The sequence below is a fragment of the Peromyscus leucopus genome, chromosome 1 (assembly GCF_004664715.2).
Source record: "Peromyscus leucopus breed LL Stock chromosome 1, UCI_PerLeu_2.1, whole genome shotgun sequence".
Lineage (NCBI taxonomy): Eukaryota > Metazoa > Chordata > Mammalia > Rodentia > Cricetidae > Peromyscus > Peromyscus leucopus.
This window is the reverse complement of record NC_051063.1, coordinates 24010439-24023662: the sequence shown is the minus strand read 5'-3', so window position 1 is coordinate 24023662 and position 13224 is coordinate 24010439. Positions and strand designations below refer to the sequence as shown.

At 44.2% G+C, this 13224-nt stretch overlaps 1 protein-coding gene across 1 annotated transcript in view; it reads left to right on the top strand.

Annotated features, from left to right (window-relative positions):
* The window catches only part of Gldc (glycine decarboxylase), an 88762-nt gene extending 75591 nt beyond the window's left edge, over positions 1–13171 (top strand). Inside the window, exons 21-25 of the mRNA XM_028894684.2 lie at positions 143–254; positions 6794–6889; positions 10424–10596; positions 11735–11815; positions 12512–13171. Of these exons, the coding sequence (XP_028750517.1) occupies positions 143–254; positions 6794–6889; positions 10424–10596; positions 11735–11815; positions 12512–12655 (606 nt within the window). The 3' untranslated portion in view covers positions 12656–13171. The remainder of the gene's footprint in view (positions 1–142; positions 255–6793; positions 6890–10423; positions 10597–11734; positions 11816–12511) is intronic.
* Positions 13172–13224: the final 53 nt, after the last annotated feature.

Here is a 13224-nt window from a genome sequence, read left to right as displayed (position 1 = left end):
TCCATTCATTTTCAATCTGCAGTGGTGGTGAGCTGGTGAATTCTTTTGGATGAGTTTAACTGGGGTATCTGCTTAGTATCTTGACCATTCACTTTACCATTTAGTTCAGTGGTTGATGGCCCTTTTTTTCTCTTTGTTGCAGATGATGGGAGGAAAGGGCCTCAAAGAAGCCACAGAAATTGCTATTTTAAATGCCAACTACATGGCCAAGAGATTAGAAAAACACTACAGAGTCCTTTTTAGGGGTGCAAGAGGCAAGTATCAACTCTTTGATTTTATTTTTTCTTTCTTTTCTATTTTTGTCCCTATAAGCAAACTATGCCTAATGTAGATGTGATTTTGTAAGGTGGGAGGGAGGCTTGTATTTCTTAGCATATACAAAGGAAAATGTAGAATTCTTGGAAATATAGCCAACTTACTCATTACTATGTACAAGGCTATCCCAGCCTTGTCTACACAGCCTACTTCGGCAAGGGGCCTACATTATACAGAGAGATGTTCACATGAACGCCACAAGCCGATCGTTCACAGTGTTATAAAGGTGTCTCAAAGAGTCGAGCCACTTAGCCTGGGCAGAGCCAGGGTGGAACAGTTTGATAAAGGACATAGCTATTTAATATGTGCAAACACACAGGAACCAGCCAGGTCAAGAGGAGTTCCTGTCGGGTGTGCTTGATTTGAAGTGGGATAGGAGGAGAGTGGACCAATGACATGAGGTCGAAAAGACAGCTTGGTGCCTTGAAGGTCTCAGAAGAATCTAGACTTAGAACTCCTGAGTCATACCATAGCCATTAAAGGCTTCCCAGCTTGAGGAGAGACATGATTAGATTCATTAAAAGGCTGAAAATTGTCAAGGAGGTGAGAGTAATGGGTTCTTGGAAGTATAATCAGTTGGACATAGTTACTCATTAGTGCAGTGTGTTGGGTAAACATCTAGGCTTACATCAGAGGTACCAAGAGGTAGGAGAACAAAGCCAACCTAGAAGTGATAGGTGATAGAAGTAAGAACCAAGTAGGGGGCTAGAGAGACGGCTTAGCTGTTGTGAGCACTTACTGCTCTTCCAGAGGTACTGAGCCGAATTTTCAGCACCCCGGTTAGGCAACTCACAACCACCTGTAATTCCAGTTCCAGGTGATCCAATGCCCTCATGTGACCTCTGAGGACGCCTGTATAGATGTGGCATAGGAGCCAGTTTCATGAATGAAAGATAATATTGTTTTAATTTACAATACTTTAGTTTTTCTTTGATTTCTCTATTAATTATTGGTGGCAGTATTAGGTTTTGAACCCAGGGCTTCATGGTTGCTAGGCATGCACTATACCAATGAGCTATCCCAGCCCTTAATTGTTTTTTATATTATGTTTAACTTTGGCAGCATTACTGAGATAGAATTAGTATACCTTTTCAGATAGTTTACTCATTTAAGCTGCATAATTTAGCAATTTTTAATATGTTCACTGATTGCAAAGTCTAGTTTTAAAAGCAGGAATTAATGTGAATTAAACTGAATGGGGGTGGTTGGCTCCCATGAGAGAAGGTCAGATGTCACCATACTCTTAGCATTTATGTAGTGGCTTTGGGCAGAGCCTCACCCCATCCTGTGGGATTTAAAGTATGAAAAGATGGATGAAATTTCCATTTGTTTTGACATTTTACCCCAGAATTAAAATTGCAAGTATCATTTCTCATCCCACACTGAAGTGAATTGGTGATTATAGACTTGATTTCTCAATCCCAAAGTTCGTCAAACCAAACATTGGCTCATGTTGGTTCACTAAACACATTTGTTACACAATTTGAAATCTCATATTTTGGAGCCTGAGAAACCAGCACCATTGTGCCTTCTGGGGACTCAAAATAGCCATGTTTTCAATAATCACATTGTATTCTAACGTGTCCAGCGGCCCTATTAGAAGACCAGTGTTCGTCTTAATCATATTTACTATCCCTAAATCAGACGTTGGAATTACAGATGCCTGTGAGGCAATCATTTTAATGAACTCCAGGCTTGCCAGCATGAGCTGGTTCTCTGGAATTGAAATATTAACTACACGGTCTAGGCTAGTGGCTTTTGAAGCAAGCAAGGATATGACGGGCAAGGGTTAGGGAGAGAAGCTGCCCAAGTAGTTGTTCTGCTACAAAGAAGAGAAAAAGGAATTGCTTTAGGTAGGGTTATTGTTTTGTGGGTGGTGTTGGTCGGTCTCTTTTGTTAGATGTTTTGGAGGGTTTTTTGTTGGTTCGTTGGTTTTGTTGCTTTGCTTTTGATGTGGGGTCTCACTGTGTAGCTCCTGCAGGCTTGACCTTGTGATTGATCTGTCTTAAGGTTCCTCAGTGCTGCGATTAAAGATGGTATTGAGAGAAAGAACTGTCACACTTAACAGGCATCTCGTCTTTTGGGCTGAGTTCACAATGTGTTCTGAAGAGCCTTCCTGTCAGTAGAGACTTTGCTAACATATCAGCATTTTACTGACGTTTCTATCTGCTTTTCATCATGGGCAAACCAAGAGCTGTGGATTCCTGTCCCCGAAGGTTTTCAGGTGGTACTTCCTTTGAAAGTGAGCAGTGGCCTCACTGGCTGGCTGGTGCATGCTGTGACCAGGGGCCCAGAGTGCCTGACCTCATTCCCAGGAAAAAGTGAGGAGGTTTTTATTTTTGTCTCAGTTTACCACCGAAGAACTAGGAGGTTCTTTGATTGACCATCAAGGCTTTCCAAAAGTAACTTAGTTCCAGCATCTTGAGGCAGTCTCTGAGGTTGTTGTGGAAGTAGCCCAGGCTGTGTTCTCAAGGGGAGCTTGGAGAATCTTAGCCTCTGTGGTGCATTCCCATGCTGTTCTGAAGACAGTCACCACTGGAGACAGGCCACGTCGTTTTACTTTTCCTAATGTCTCACCCTCCTCTTTTTTATTATAATATAATTTAATATTTTCATTAATTCTAAGAGAATTTCATACATGTATATACAATGTATTTTGACCATATTCACTCCCAACTCCTCTCCTCCCCCAAATTTACCCTCATCTTCCTACCTCCTCCCAAGTTTGGGTTGTTTTATTCTCTCTGACCCCCACCCCTCACCCCACCAGCAACTCAACAAGTCCAGTTTATGCACAGATGTGATGCCACACAATGCTATGCAGTTCACCTACCAGGGACCACATCCGCAGACTCCCTCCCAGAAGCATTGGACTGAGAGGAGCCTCCTGAGCTAGGCATGTGGGCTGCTTTGTTTTTCTGCAGGTCTTGTGCAAGCATCCACAGCCGCTGCGAGTTCATGATGGTCCTGTCGTGTTCAGAAGATGCTATTGTTCCACTCCTCAGTGACTAGTGGCTCTTCCAATCTTCCCATCCCCGTCCTCTTCCCGTTTCATGCTCCTCTGACGTAGTGTCTGTCACACTCTTAGCTACTGTCCTGGTTAGGCCTAGAGGAGACAGCCGCTATTGCCCCAACTTATCATATGCCACATCTGGACATCTTTCTCTGAAGTCTGCAAAGAAAGAAGGACATCTTGGGGTCCCACCTCTGAGAGTCCCCAAGCTTAAATGCTATGTCTTTGAGGCCTCTTAAAAGAGAGGGATGCTCTTTGGATGATATTGATGTAACCAACCGTCTTATTAAATAAGAAACACAGAAACAATGTAAAAGAGAAAGCCGAGAGGTCAGAGCTCAGAGCTAAACTCTCACCCTTCCACCTGCGGTGTCCCAGCTTCCCGAAAGAGAGCTATATCCTGTCTGTTCGTTTTTTTTTATAGTATGTTGTTCTGCCTTCTCATTGGTTGTAAACCCAAACACATGACTGCCTCGTCACTGTCTGAATGTACAGCCCCCTAGGTCTTAAAGGCATATGTCTCCAATGCTGGCTATATCCATGAACACACAGAGATCTATGGGATTAAAGGCGTGCGCCACCACCGCCACACTCTTTCTATGGCTCTAATAGCTCTGACCCCCGGGCAACTTTATTTATTAACATACAATCAAAATCACATTTCAGTACAATTAGAATACCACCACAGGATGAGAGTGTGCATTTAGAAAATAACATCTGAACCTCATTTTTGGAACAGAGCTCTTCCCAAACCACTTGTCTGTGGTGGTGGCCCTGTAGATGGGAGTCTTGGGTTTAGCCATGCTGGACAGGGTTGGCTTGGTCAGATAGACTTTCAGCTATTGCCACTGAATCTCTGCTTGTGAGAGTCTCCTCTGGGCCTGCCAACAAATGACTCCTCGGCTGCTGACGTATGTTCCCAGCCTCAGGCTAGCCACATGCCCTTCAGAACAGTAAACATCACTAGCCATCTTCCTGCTGGTGTTGCAGTGCCCAGGGTAGCAGGCAGAAGAGAAATGGCAAAGGCTGACCCTGGGCACTATGAATCCTGAAATTAGGACTTGAGAAGCTCTCAGGGATTTTTGTGATTTTTTTTTTTTTTTCCTCCTCAAACCGCCATCGAATGGTTATTCTGTTAGGCACATTTTTCTAAGTTTACTCACCCACAAATAGACCTTTCTGGTTTTGAGTCTCATTGTTAACCAAGGTCTTTCTTATTGTTAGAAACCATATTTTAAAAATAGGCAGTTTTCAGATATGCAGTCACACAGTCTCATACTCTTGTTTTCAGACTAGAGTTTAAAGACTAAATTCATGTATTGATCCATTATATGTAGATGTAACCAACAGTCTTATTAAATAAGAAACACAGAAACAATGTAAAAGAGAAAGCCGAGAGGTCAGAGCTCAGAGCTAAAATCTCACCCTTCCTCCTGCTGTCCCAGCTTCCCGAAAGAGAGCTATTTCCTGTGTGTAAGTCGGTTTTCCAGTCATTCTGCCTTCTCATTGGTTGTAAACCCAAACACATGACTGCCTCGTCACTGTCTGAATGTACAGCCCCCTAGGTCTTAAAGGCATATGTCTCCAATGCTGGCTGTATCCCTGAACACACAGAGATCTATGGGATTAAAGGCGTGCGCCACCACTGCCACACTCTGTCTATGGCTCTAATAGCTCTGACCCCCGGGCAACTTTATTTATTAACATACAATCAAAATCACATTTCAGTACAATTAGAATACCACCACAATTATATACATACATACATACATACATACATACATACATACACACATACATACACACACACACACACACACACACACACACACACACATATATATATATATATATACATATACATATATGTATATATATCAGAGTGGTTCAGCCCGCCTTCAGGGGCTGTTAGCGACTGGAGTTAGTTTTGAAGGCTGGAGTTTGTCAATAGGTTCACTGTTGGCTGAGAGCCGGTAAAGCAGGTTATTTGGTTAGGGTTGATGTGCGTATTTCTGGGGCTGTATATGTACCCTGTGTGTGGGTAGGCAGGCACATGCACAGGGAGGCCTCAGGAGGATGTTGGGCACCTTTCTTTGTCGCTCTCTGCCTTATTGCCTTGAGATGGTATCTCAATGCTGGCCTGGCTGGCCTGTGAGTTCTTGGATACTACCCATCTCTACCCCCCTCACTTCCCCTCAACCCGCCACCCCTGATGAAGGATACAGGCATACATTGCTGTGCCCAGATTTTACATGGGTGCTGGGGATTTGAACCCAGGTCCTCGTGTGATAAGTATTCTTACCCACTGGCCTGTCTTCCTAGGCTGATAAAAACCAACTTAGGAAACTTACCAACAGGTGGGTTGTAGAATTTGGGAAGCTCCCAAGAATGACGATTGGTTATTAAAGATGAGTTATTTTCACTGTTTATTCTTTTAAAGATTTTATTTATAGTATTTTAATTATGTATATGTGTGTATGCCTGAGTGTAGGGTTTGCAGAAGGCAGTTCCCTCGGAGGCCAGAAAAAGGTAATAGATGATCTGGGGCTGGAGTTACAGACAGCTGTGAGCTGCCTGGCATGGGTGCTGCAAACCAAACCCAGGTCCTCTGGAAGAACCGGAAATGCTCTTAACTGCTTAGCCATCTCTCCAGCACCATCCCTAGTTTGTTCTTGATGGTTGGGTCCTCAGTAGCTTCTGACAGGTCTAGAAGAGCAGTCTGTTTGTAAACCAGGCCGAAGGGAACTGACCACCGTAGAGTTCGGTCTCATTGATGCTTGTTGATTGATTGACAGTGTCCCCACCCCTTCTCCGAACTCTTTCTTTTCTTTCTCTTGCTTCTATTCTTTCTTTTTGGGTTTTGTCTTAAGACAAAGTCTTGATCTACAGCCTCAAATGTGTGATCCTCCTGCCTCTGCCTAGTGCTAGGATTATAAGTAGGCACCACCTCATCTGGCTAGCAGAGCTTATTTCTAATTCCTGGTCTGTAGCCTTTGACACTCTGAAGAATCACATAAAACTATGCATGTGTCCTGTGAATATATGTTTATTGACATGTAGTTACTGATGAAGTTGTTGAACTTTGAAAGTAAAGCTGCTGCATTCATCCATGAATTTTAGCTTTAGAAAGAATCTGTATAAAAAAGGATCAGGATTGTGTTTAACTGTTTCAAATAGATTTTAGGTCTTCAGAATAAAAATTCTGGATATCTCCTGCTCAGCACTCTAGTAATACCCCCTATCTCCCTCCATCCATCCATCGCCAGGCTCGCCGGTGTGTGGTGAACTAAAATCAGACACATGTGTGATAGAGTAAATGAAGTCTTCATTGCCAACCATAACCTTCTCAAGTTCTCTTAGACTCTTGGTCCCCATCGACCTCCATAAAGAGCTGAATTGTTTAGTTGTTCACTTGAGTGAAACAAGTCGGTACTGAACTTCAGCTGACATCATGTTCTTCAACAGGGTATGTGGCTCATGAATTTATTTTGGACACAAGACCCTTCAAAAAGTCTGCCAATATTGAGGCTGTAGATGTTGCCAAGAGGCTCCAGGATTATGGTAAGTGGCTTTTGACATTTACACAGTTGTTCCTATAGATTATGGACCATTTCCTGGAAGCACAAATGGAGGTCCAAAAACCTGATAAATTAACCCCGGTATAAGTGGGGAATTTGGACTTACTGACCACCTTCAAAAATCACAGTAAAAAACTGACTGCCCCTGTGGTTACACACTCTTGCCCTTCAAAGGGTGTCCATGTGCATCTTGTGGAACCTCAAACAGTCAAGATGTCTTGTTAAAATTTAAATCCTAGCCAGGAGGTGATGGCACACACCTTTAATCCCAGCACTGGGGAGGCAGAGACAGGCGGATCTCTTGAGTTTGAGGGCAGCCTGGTCTACAGAGTGAGTTCCAGGACAGCCAGGACTACACAGAGAAACCCTGTCTCAAGAAAAAATTGAAATCCCAAAGAAAATGATTGCGATTGCCTTTTGTCTAATAACTCCTCACTCCTCTCCTGGGCCCGGGAAACAGTTTGTGAAAAGGTAAGCCGGTAGAGTGAGGAGGGCAGTAGATCCGAACAAGTCACCTGCACCAGTGGAGAGCCGGGTGGCATGAGGGTGGCTGTTGCAGCTGCTTCCAGAGATGAAATGCAGCCTTGTATTTTGCACATCTTTGCACATTCCTTTCTCTGAAGAGGCTGTGGGATGTGGGTGGGAGAGATTTGTCCCGACTGCGGCTGGGCAGGGCAGGAGAAACTTCCAGCTACATTCAGCTCTCAAAAATGGGGGAGGGAAGGTGTCTTTAGCTTTTATATGTGTTTATGGTGTATGAATGAGTACAAGTTCTTATGTGCACATGGGTGTTTGTTTGCACATGTGTCCACATGCATGCGGAAGCCAAAAGTTGGCATGGTGTCTTCCTTTGTTATTGTCCACTTGACTTTTGAGGCAGGCTCTCACTGGACCTGGAGCTCACCGATTTGGCTCAGGTGGTTGGCTAACAAGCTCTGGGGATCCATTTCTCTGTCTTCTAGCTCCAAGGTTATACAGATGAGTGCTACTGTGCCTGTCGGTGCTGGGGACCAGACTCAGTCCTCAGGATTGCACAGCGAGTACTCTACTAATTGATCCATCTGACTATGAATACATGTGGAGCACTATCTGAAGTTAATGGCTTTTCCCCCAACGTGTTTGTGTTTTGTCTACATGTATGTAAGTGTAGCACATGGGTGCCCAGGCCAGAGTCAGAAAAGGGTATCAGATCACCTGGAACTGAAGTTACAGGTGGTTGGTTGTAAGCCACCATATGGATACCATATGGGTACTACATGCTGGGAATTGAACCCAGGTTCTCTGCAAGGGCAGGAAGTGCTTTTAACCACTGAGTCATCTTTCCAGCTCCTTAATGACATGTTTTAAGAAGACATGTGGATTGGGAAATTTTACAGTTTTCCTGATGCATCTTAATGAGAGGTCCACACATGACTCCGCATAAATGGATGATCATATTGTGCAGAATTACACACAATAGACGGGAATATCAGAGAAAGTGATTAGTAATGAAATTAGCAATCGGTTCCTCACTGTCTCTTCCTGGCACCCCTCTGAGCTGACAGCAGCAGCCCCCCTCCGTTCCTTTTGGCTCACCTCCTGGCCAGGGGCTGAGTAATGGCCAGTTGGGAGCAGCACATGCAGTTCTTGGATATGTTGTCTAGTCACGCAGCTAACCGCAGCACACGCACAGGGAGAGGAGGCGCTGAGAAAAGTGGCCGTTGAAGTTACTACCACTGTTTTCAAGTCCTACCACGTCTCTTGACCTTGACACAATTCTGATGTTTGATGGAAAAATTTCTACACTTGTCCAAAGCCCAGAATTGTCCAGGTTCCTAGCACATAGCATATATTCCTAAGTGACATTGAATAAACAGCCATGTATACTGAGACACTGACAACTCGGAATCTCAGAGGAGCTTAGTCACCTGTACTCTTAGGAACTACTCTATGCAGTCGCCTTCACAGCCTTTGGGGCACCCTAGTTTGGGACCAACTTTTCAAAATTATCTCTATCTGCCAAGAGTTTTTAAGATTCAGGCTTTACCTTGGGCACCTCCCTTCCTGAGTTAGGGTCAAGACCCAGGAATCTGTTTCTAGAATAGTATGTGGATGGTTCCAGGTATGAATGGTTCCAGATGTGGGAATCACTAAAGTAGAATATGGGTTAAATTTGCCCATATAAGGAATTGAGGACAGATTTTAACGGGTAATAGAATCAGTTTATGCTTTAAAGGACAAAACAACTCCTTGCTGGTTAGGTGACACAGATGTATACTTTTGTCAAAGCCCATTAAATGGTTTAGCTAAGATCTGTGTATTTCACTGTGAGGTTTATTACAGAATGCATGAATATTGATTTTGAGTTACTGATGGACATTCTGAATTGCTTACAAAATGAAGTGTCCTGATAGGTGCAGTGTTCTTTGAACTACATAAAAAATAAGATGGTACTGGCAATATGGCTCAGTGGGTAGAGACTCATGCTGCTAAGCCTGGTGCTCTAAGTTCTATCCCTGGGACCTACATGGTGGATTAAGAGCAAATTCCCAAAAGGCAGGCACACGCACGCATGTGTGAATGCGCGCTCACGCGCACACATGCACAGGTACACTCACAGACATGCTAAGTACACATAAACAGTTTTTAAAAATAAGATGGATGGATGTGTGATAAAGCAGACATCATTGAAGAATCTATAGGGCTATGTGGTTACCTTGATACAAAATACCTGTGTACTTGAATATTTCTATTGAAAGAATATCGGGAAGCTAGTCGATTAAGGCATGGAGGCATGACAATAGCATCCCGTGTAATGATAAGACCTGTCAGAACTTGGGAACCTCTGTTCTCTGGAGCGAGATCCTCTGGGAGGTGCATCAACAGGGCCATGTTTCATCTTGAAGTCAGTTCAGAGATGGGATGGGAAATCTACATGAGCATGAACAAGGCCCTGGGTTCAATCTCTAGTTCTATCCACCAAAACAGGCCCACAGAATTGTCTGTGAAATGAGGGGAAGCTGTGTTCTTTTATCCAGGAAAATCTCTTTTTGACTCTTACTCATCTTACAAATGCAAACTTATATAGAAACTTCAGGTGTGTTTATACTGTGTTCAGAAAACAGCAAAAGTTTTACACGTACTGACCAAGTCTTCGTTTCTTCACATGGCCAATGGGGACAGTGACATTTGTTTGCCTTCTCATTACATTTTGATAGGTTGTTTCTCTTCTTTGCAACACACCATTATAAAACGGTGCTTTTCTTCCTCCTCCTCCTCCTCCTCTTCTCCCTCCTCCTCCTTCTGAGGTACTGGGGTTTGAACCTAAGACCTGGGGTATGCTAAGCATATGCTCTGCAGCTGAGTGTCAACTTCAGTCTAGAAAGATTCTAAAACACCAAGTGAAATGAAAATCCCACTCAATTTTCTCATGATGGCCTGTTAACACTTCAATACTTGTCCTTGTAAAATGCCATATTAAAAAATGGTAATTTTTTATCTTTTGACTTATACACATTCTTCTGGTCTCCTTTTGCAGGATTTCATGCCCCTACCATGTCCTGGCCTGTGGCAGGGACTCTCATGATTGAGCCCACTGAGTCAGAAGACAAGGCAGAGCTGGACAGATTCTGTGACGCTATGATCAGCATCCGGCAAGAAATCGCCGACATAGAGGAGGGCCGCATTGACCCTAGGGTCAACCCCCTGAAGGTACACGGGTGCTAGTGATTTATTTGAAGCATCCCACAGAATTGAAAGTGGTACCTGAAGAGTGTGCTGACCCTTCCTGAACTCTCTGTGAAGATTAGATTCTTGCCTAGCATGAGACAAATACAAGGAACGCAGTTAGCTGTTTGTATCTTCTTGAATGGCACAGCACAGTGGCGGTTAGTCGGTTGGACCTTGGTTGTAGGAGCTGTGGACTCCGCCTGTACTCAGCTGATTGTGAAGGAGGGAGTGGAGGAAGGAGGCTACCAGGTTGGGGAGTGATCATTGTTTGGTACAGTATAGTCAGAGTGTGTCCTGGTACAATTTGTTCACTTCCTTCCTGAGCACCCTGTAGAAATAGTTTTTGTGTTGGCACAGCAACCTGAGAACAAACTAACTGGTATTTGATTCAGCCTGGGAGTTTTGCAGTGCTTATGGCCCATGTGGAGGAAAGTTCAACATTTCCCCCAACCTCTTCCAAAATGCATTACTTTTCGTGGCCCATGTTTCTGGTTCAGTGTAAACATTAATCAGGAGGAGACGGCTTGAGAACACATGGTGGACAGCAGTGGCATCTTTATGGCTATAAGCCAGAGAATGAGATGCTGGGGTATGTTCAGAACTACCTGGCTGGAGGTGCATTGTGGAGACGCTAGAAGGCAAGGACCTTGCTTGAAATACTGCACTGAAGGGAGAATACTCCTCATAGGATGATGTTACATCGTCAAGTGTACCAACTTACGCTCTGCGTGCATGGTATAAGAACAGCGGGAATGGTAGTCACCAGGTTCAGGATTAGTGTTCATCATGGGTGGAGATGGGGATGGAGAGGCAAAGTGCGCATGTGGACAGCATCAGCTGTGCCTGCTATTTTACTTGAAAAGGTGAAGCAAATGTGATTCTTAGGGGGGAAATGCTCATTTGCTCTTACTGGGTGGTAGATATGCTCAGTAGGTTATCCAGCTTTTCTGTTTGACGTATTTCCTCATAAAAATTTTACTAACACCTCCACCCACTCCCCAGATCAACCAAAACAGAAGCTTCCTCTCTGTGGGCTTCCATCAGCTCTGTGCTTGGGGTGAGGTGTGGGAGAAGGTGGCACATTGTTCTGACCTGACCTTCTGCCACCATTTCTGTCCAGATGTCTCCACACTCCTTGACCTGTGTCACATCCTCCCACTGGGATCGGCCCTATTCTAGAGAGGTGGCAGCATTTCCACTGGTAAGTCCTCCAAACTGAATTCTGCTAACCATGGTGTTATCATAGCCCCCTTGCCCCTGAGGGTCTCCCTCCTACGGTCTCATAATAAAAAGCGAATCGGGACGGCAGGTGAAATGTGGACTGTGATGAGGAACAGGGAAAGACTTGGCCTTCGAGGGTCACCTGAGCTCCCTCAGGGCATCAGTCACAGGCCTGGGAACCCACAGGAGCAGGGGATTAGCAGCAATCCTGATTAGTGGGGCAGTGTGCTCCCTCCTGCATCCAGCAGGGAGGTGGACTTGTGTGATCGTTTTCTTTTAAAGGTGTGTGTGTGTGTGTGTGTGTGTGTGTGTGTGTGTGTGTGTGTGTACACCCTGTGCACACAGAAGCTCGTCGTGGTGAGAAGGATATTTCAGATTCATTGGAACTTGAATTTCAGGATGTTGTAAGCTACCTGGGTACTGGGAACCAAACCCAGGTCCTCTTCAAGATCAGTAAATGCTCTTAGCCAGTGAGCTATCATTCCAGCCCCCTTCCTTTCCTTCTAGTTCCAGAGGTAAAAACACAAGATTCGAAAGTTGAAATTGTGAAAAATGTGGTTTTTAGCACTTGTTGGGCCAGTGGTGCCTTGGGCTGTGGGAACATCAATTGCTGCATCCTCCTTTCCCCCAAAGGAAAACTCAGAACATCCCAGAACTTGCATCTTTTCCATTTCAGCCCTTTGTGAAACCAGAGAACAAATTCTGGCCAACCATTGCTCGGATCGATGACATCTATGGAGATCAGCACCTGGTTTGCACCTGCCCACGCATGGAGGTCTATGAGTCTCCATTTTCTGAACAGAAAAGGGCCTCCTCTTAGTCCTTCCTCCCTGAGTTCAAAGGACTGATTTGAAGTCTCCTTCTGGAGCATTTGACAAGCAAGGATATTTCTTCTCCTGCCCATGGCTCAAACAGAAGGTTTATATGCTGTATATTTTGGTAATCTTTCAAGGTAATGTAAACACAGCATGGTGAGTGGTAGCTACCTGCTGTAAGGCAGTTGCTGTTCCTGTTGCCTTGATTGGGAGCCATTTAGTTTTATAAATAGGAACTTTGGGGTGTGCTAGCAATTTTAAACCTTTTAATTCAAGAAGTTTGCAGAGGTCAGAGCCTATGCTGGGAATTCGATAGACATTCTTTTTGTTCCAAATAAGTCCTTGTGGACTGTGCCCTCTGGGAAATCCCAGGGCCAATGTTTACATTTTGTATACACTGAAGAATTCTTCCTCACTAATGTGCCTGATCTGTCATAGCATTTCTGAGTGTTTTCCTTTCACTGTGTGGATTTTTTTTATCCACTTTATTAGTGTTCTAATAAAACTGAATTTGAATATGCCTTCCCATTTTATTTTTATACCCATGATGCCCCAGACTCAGAGGGAACTGAAG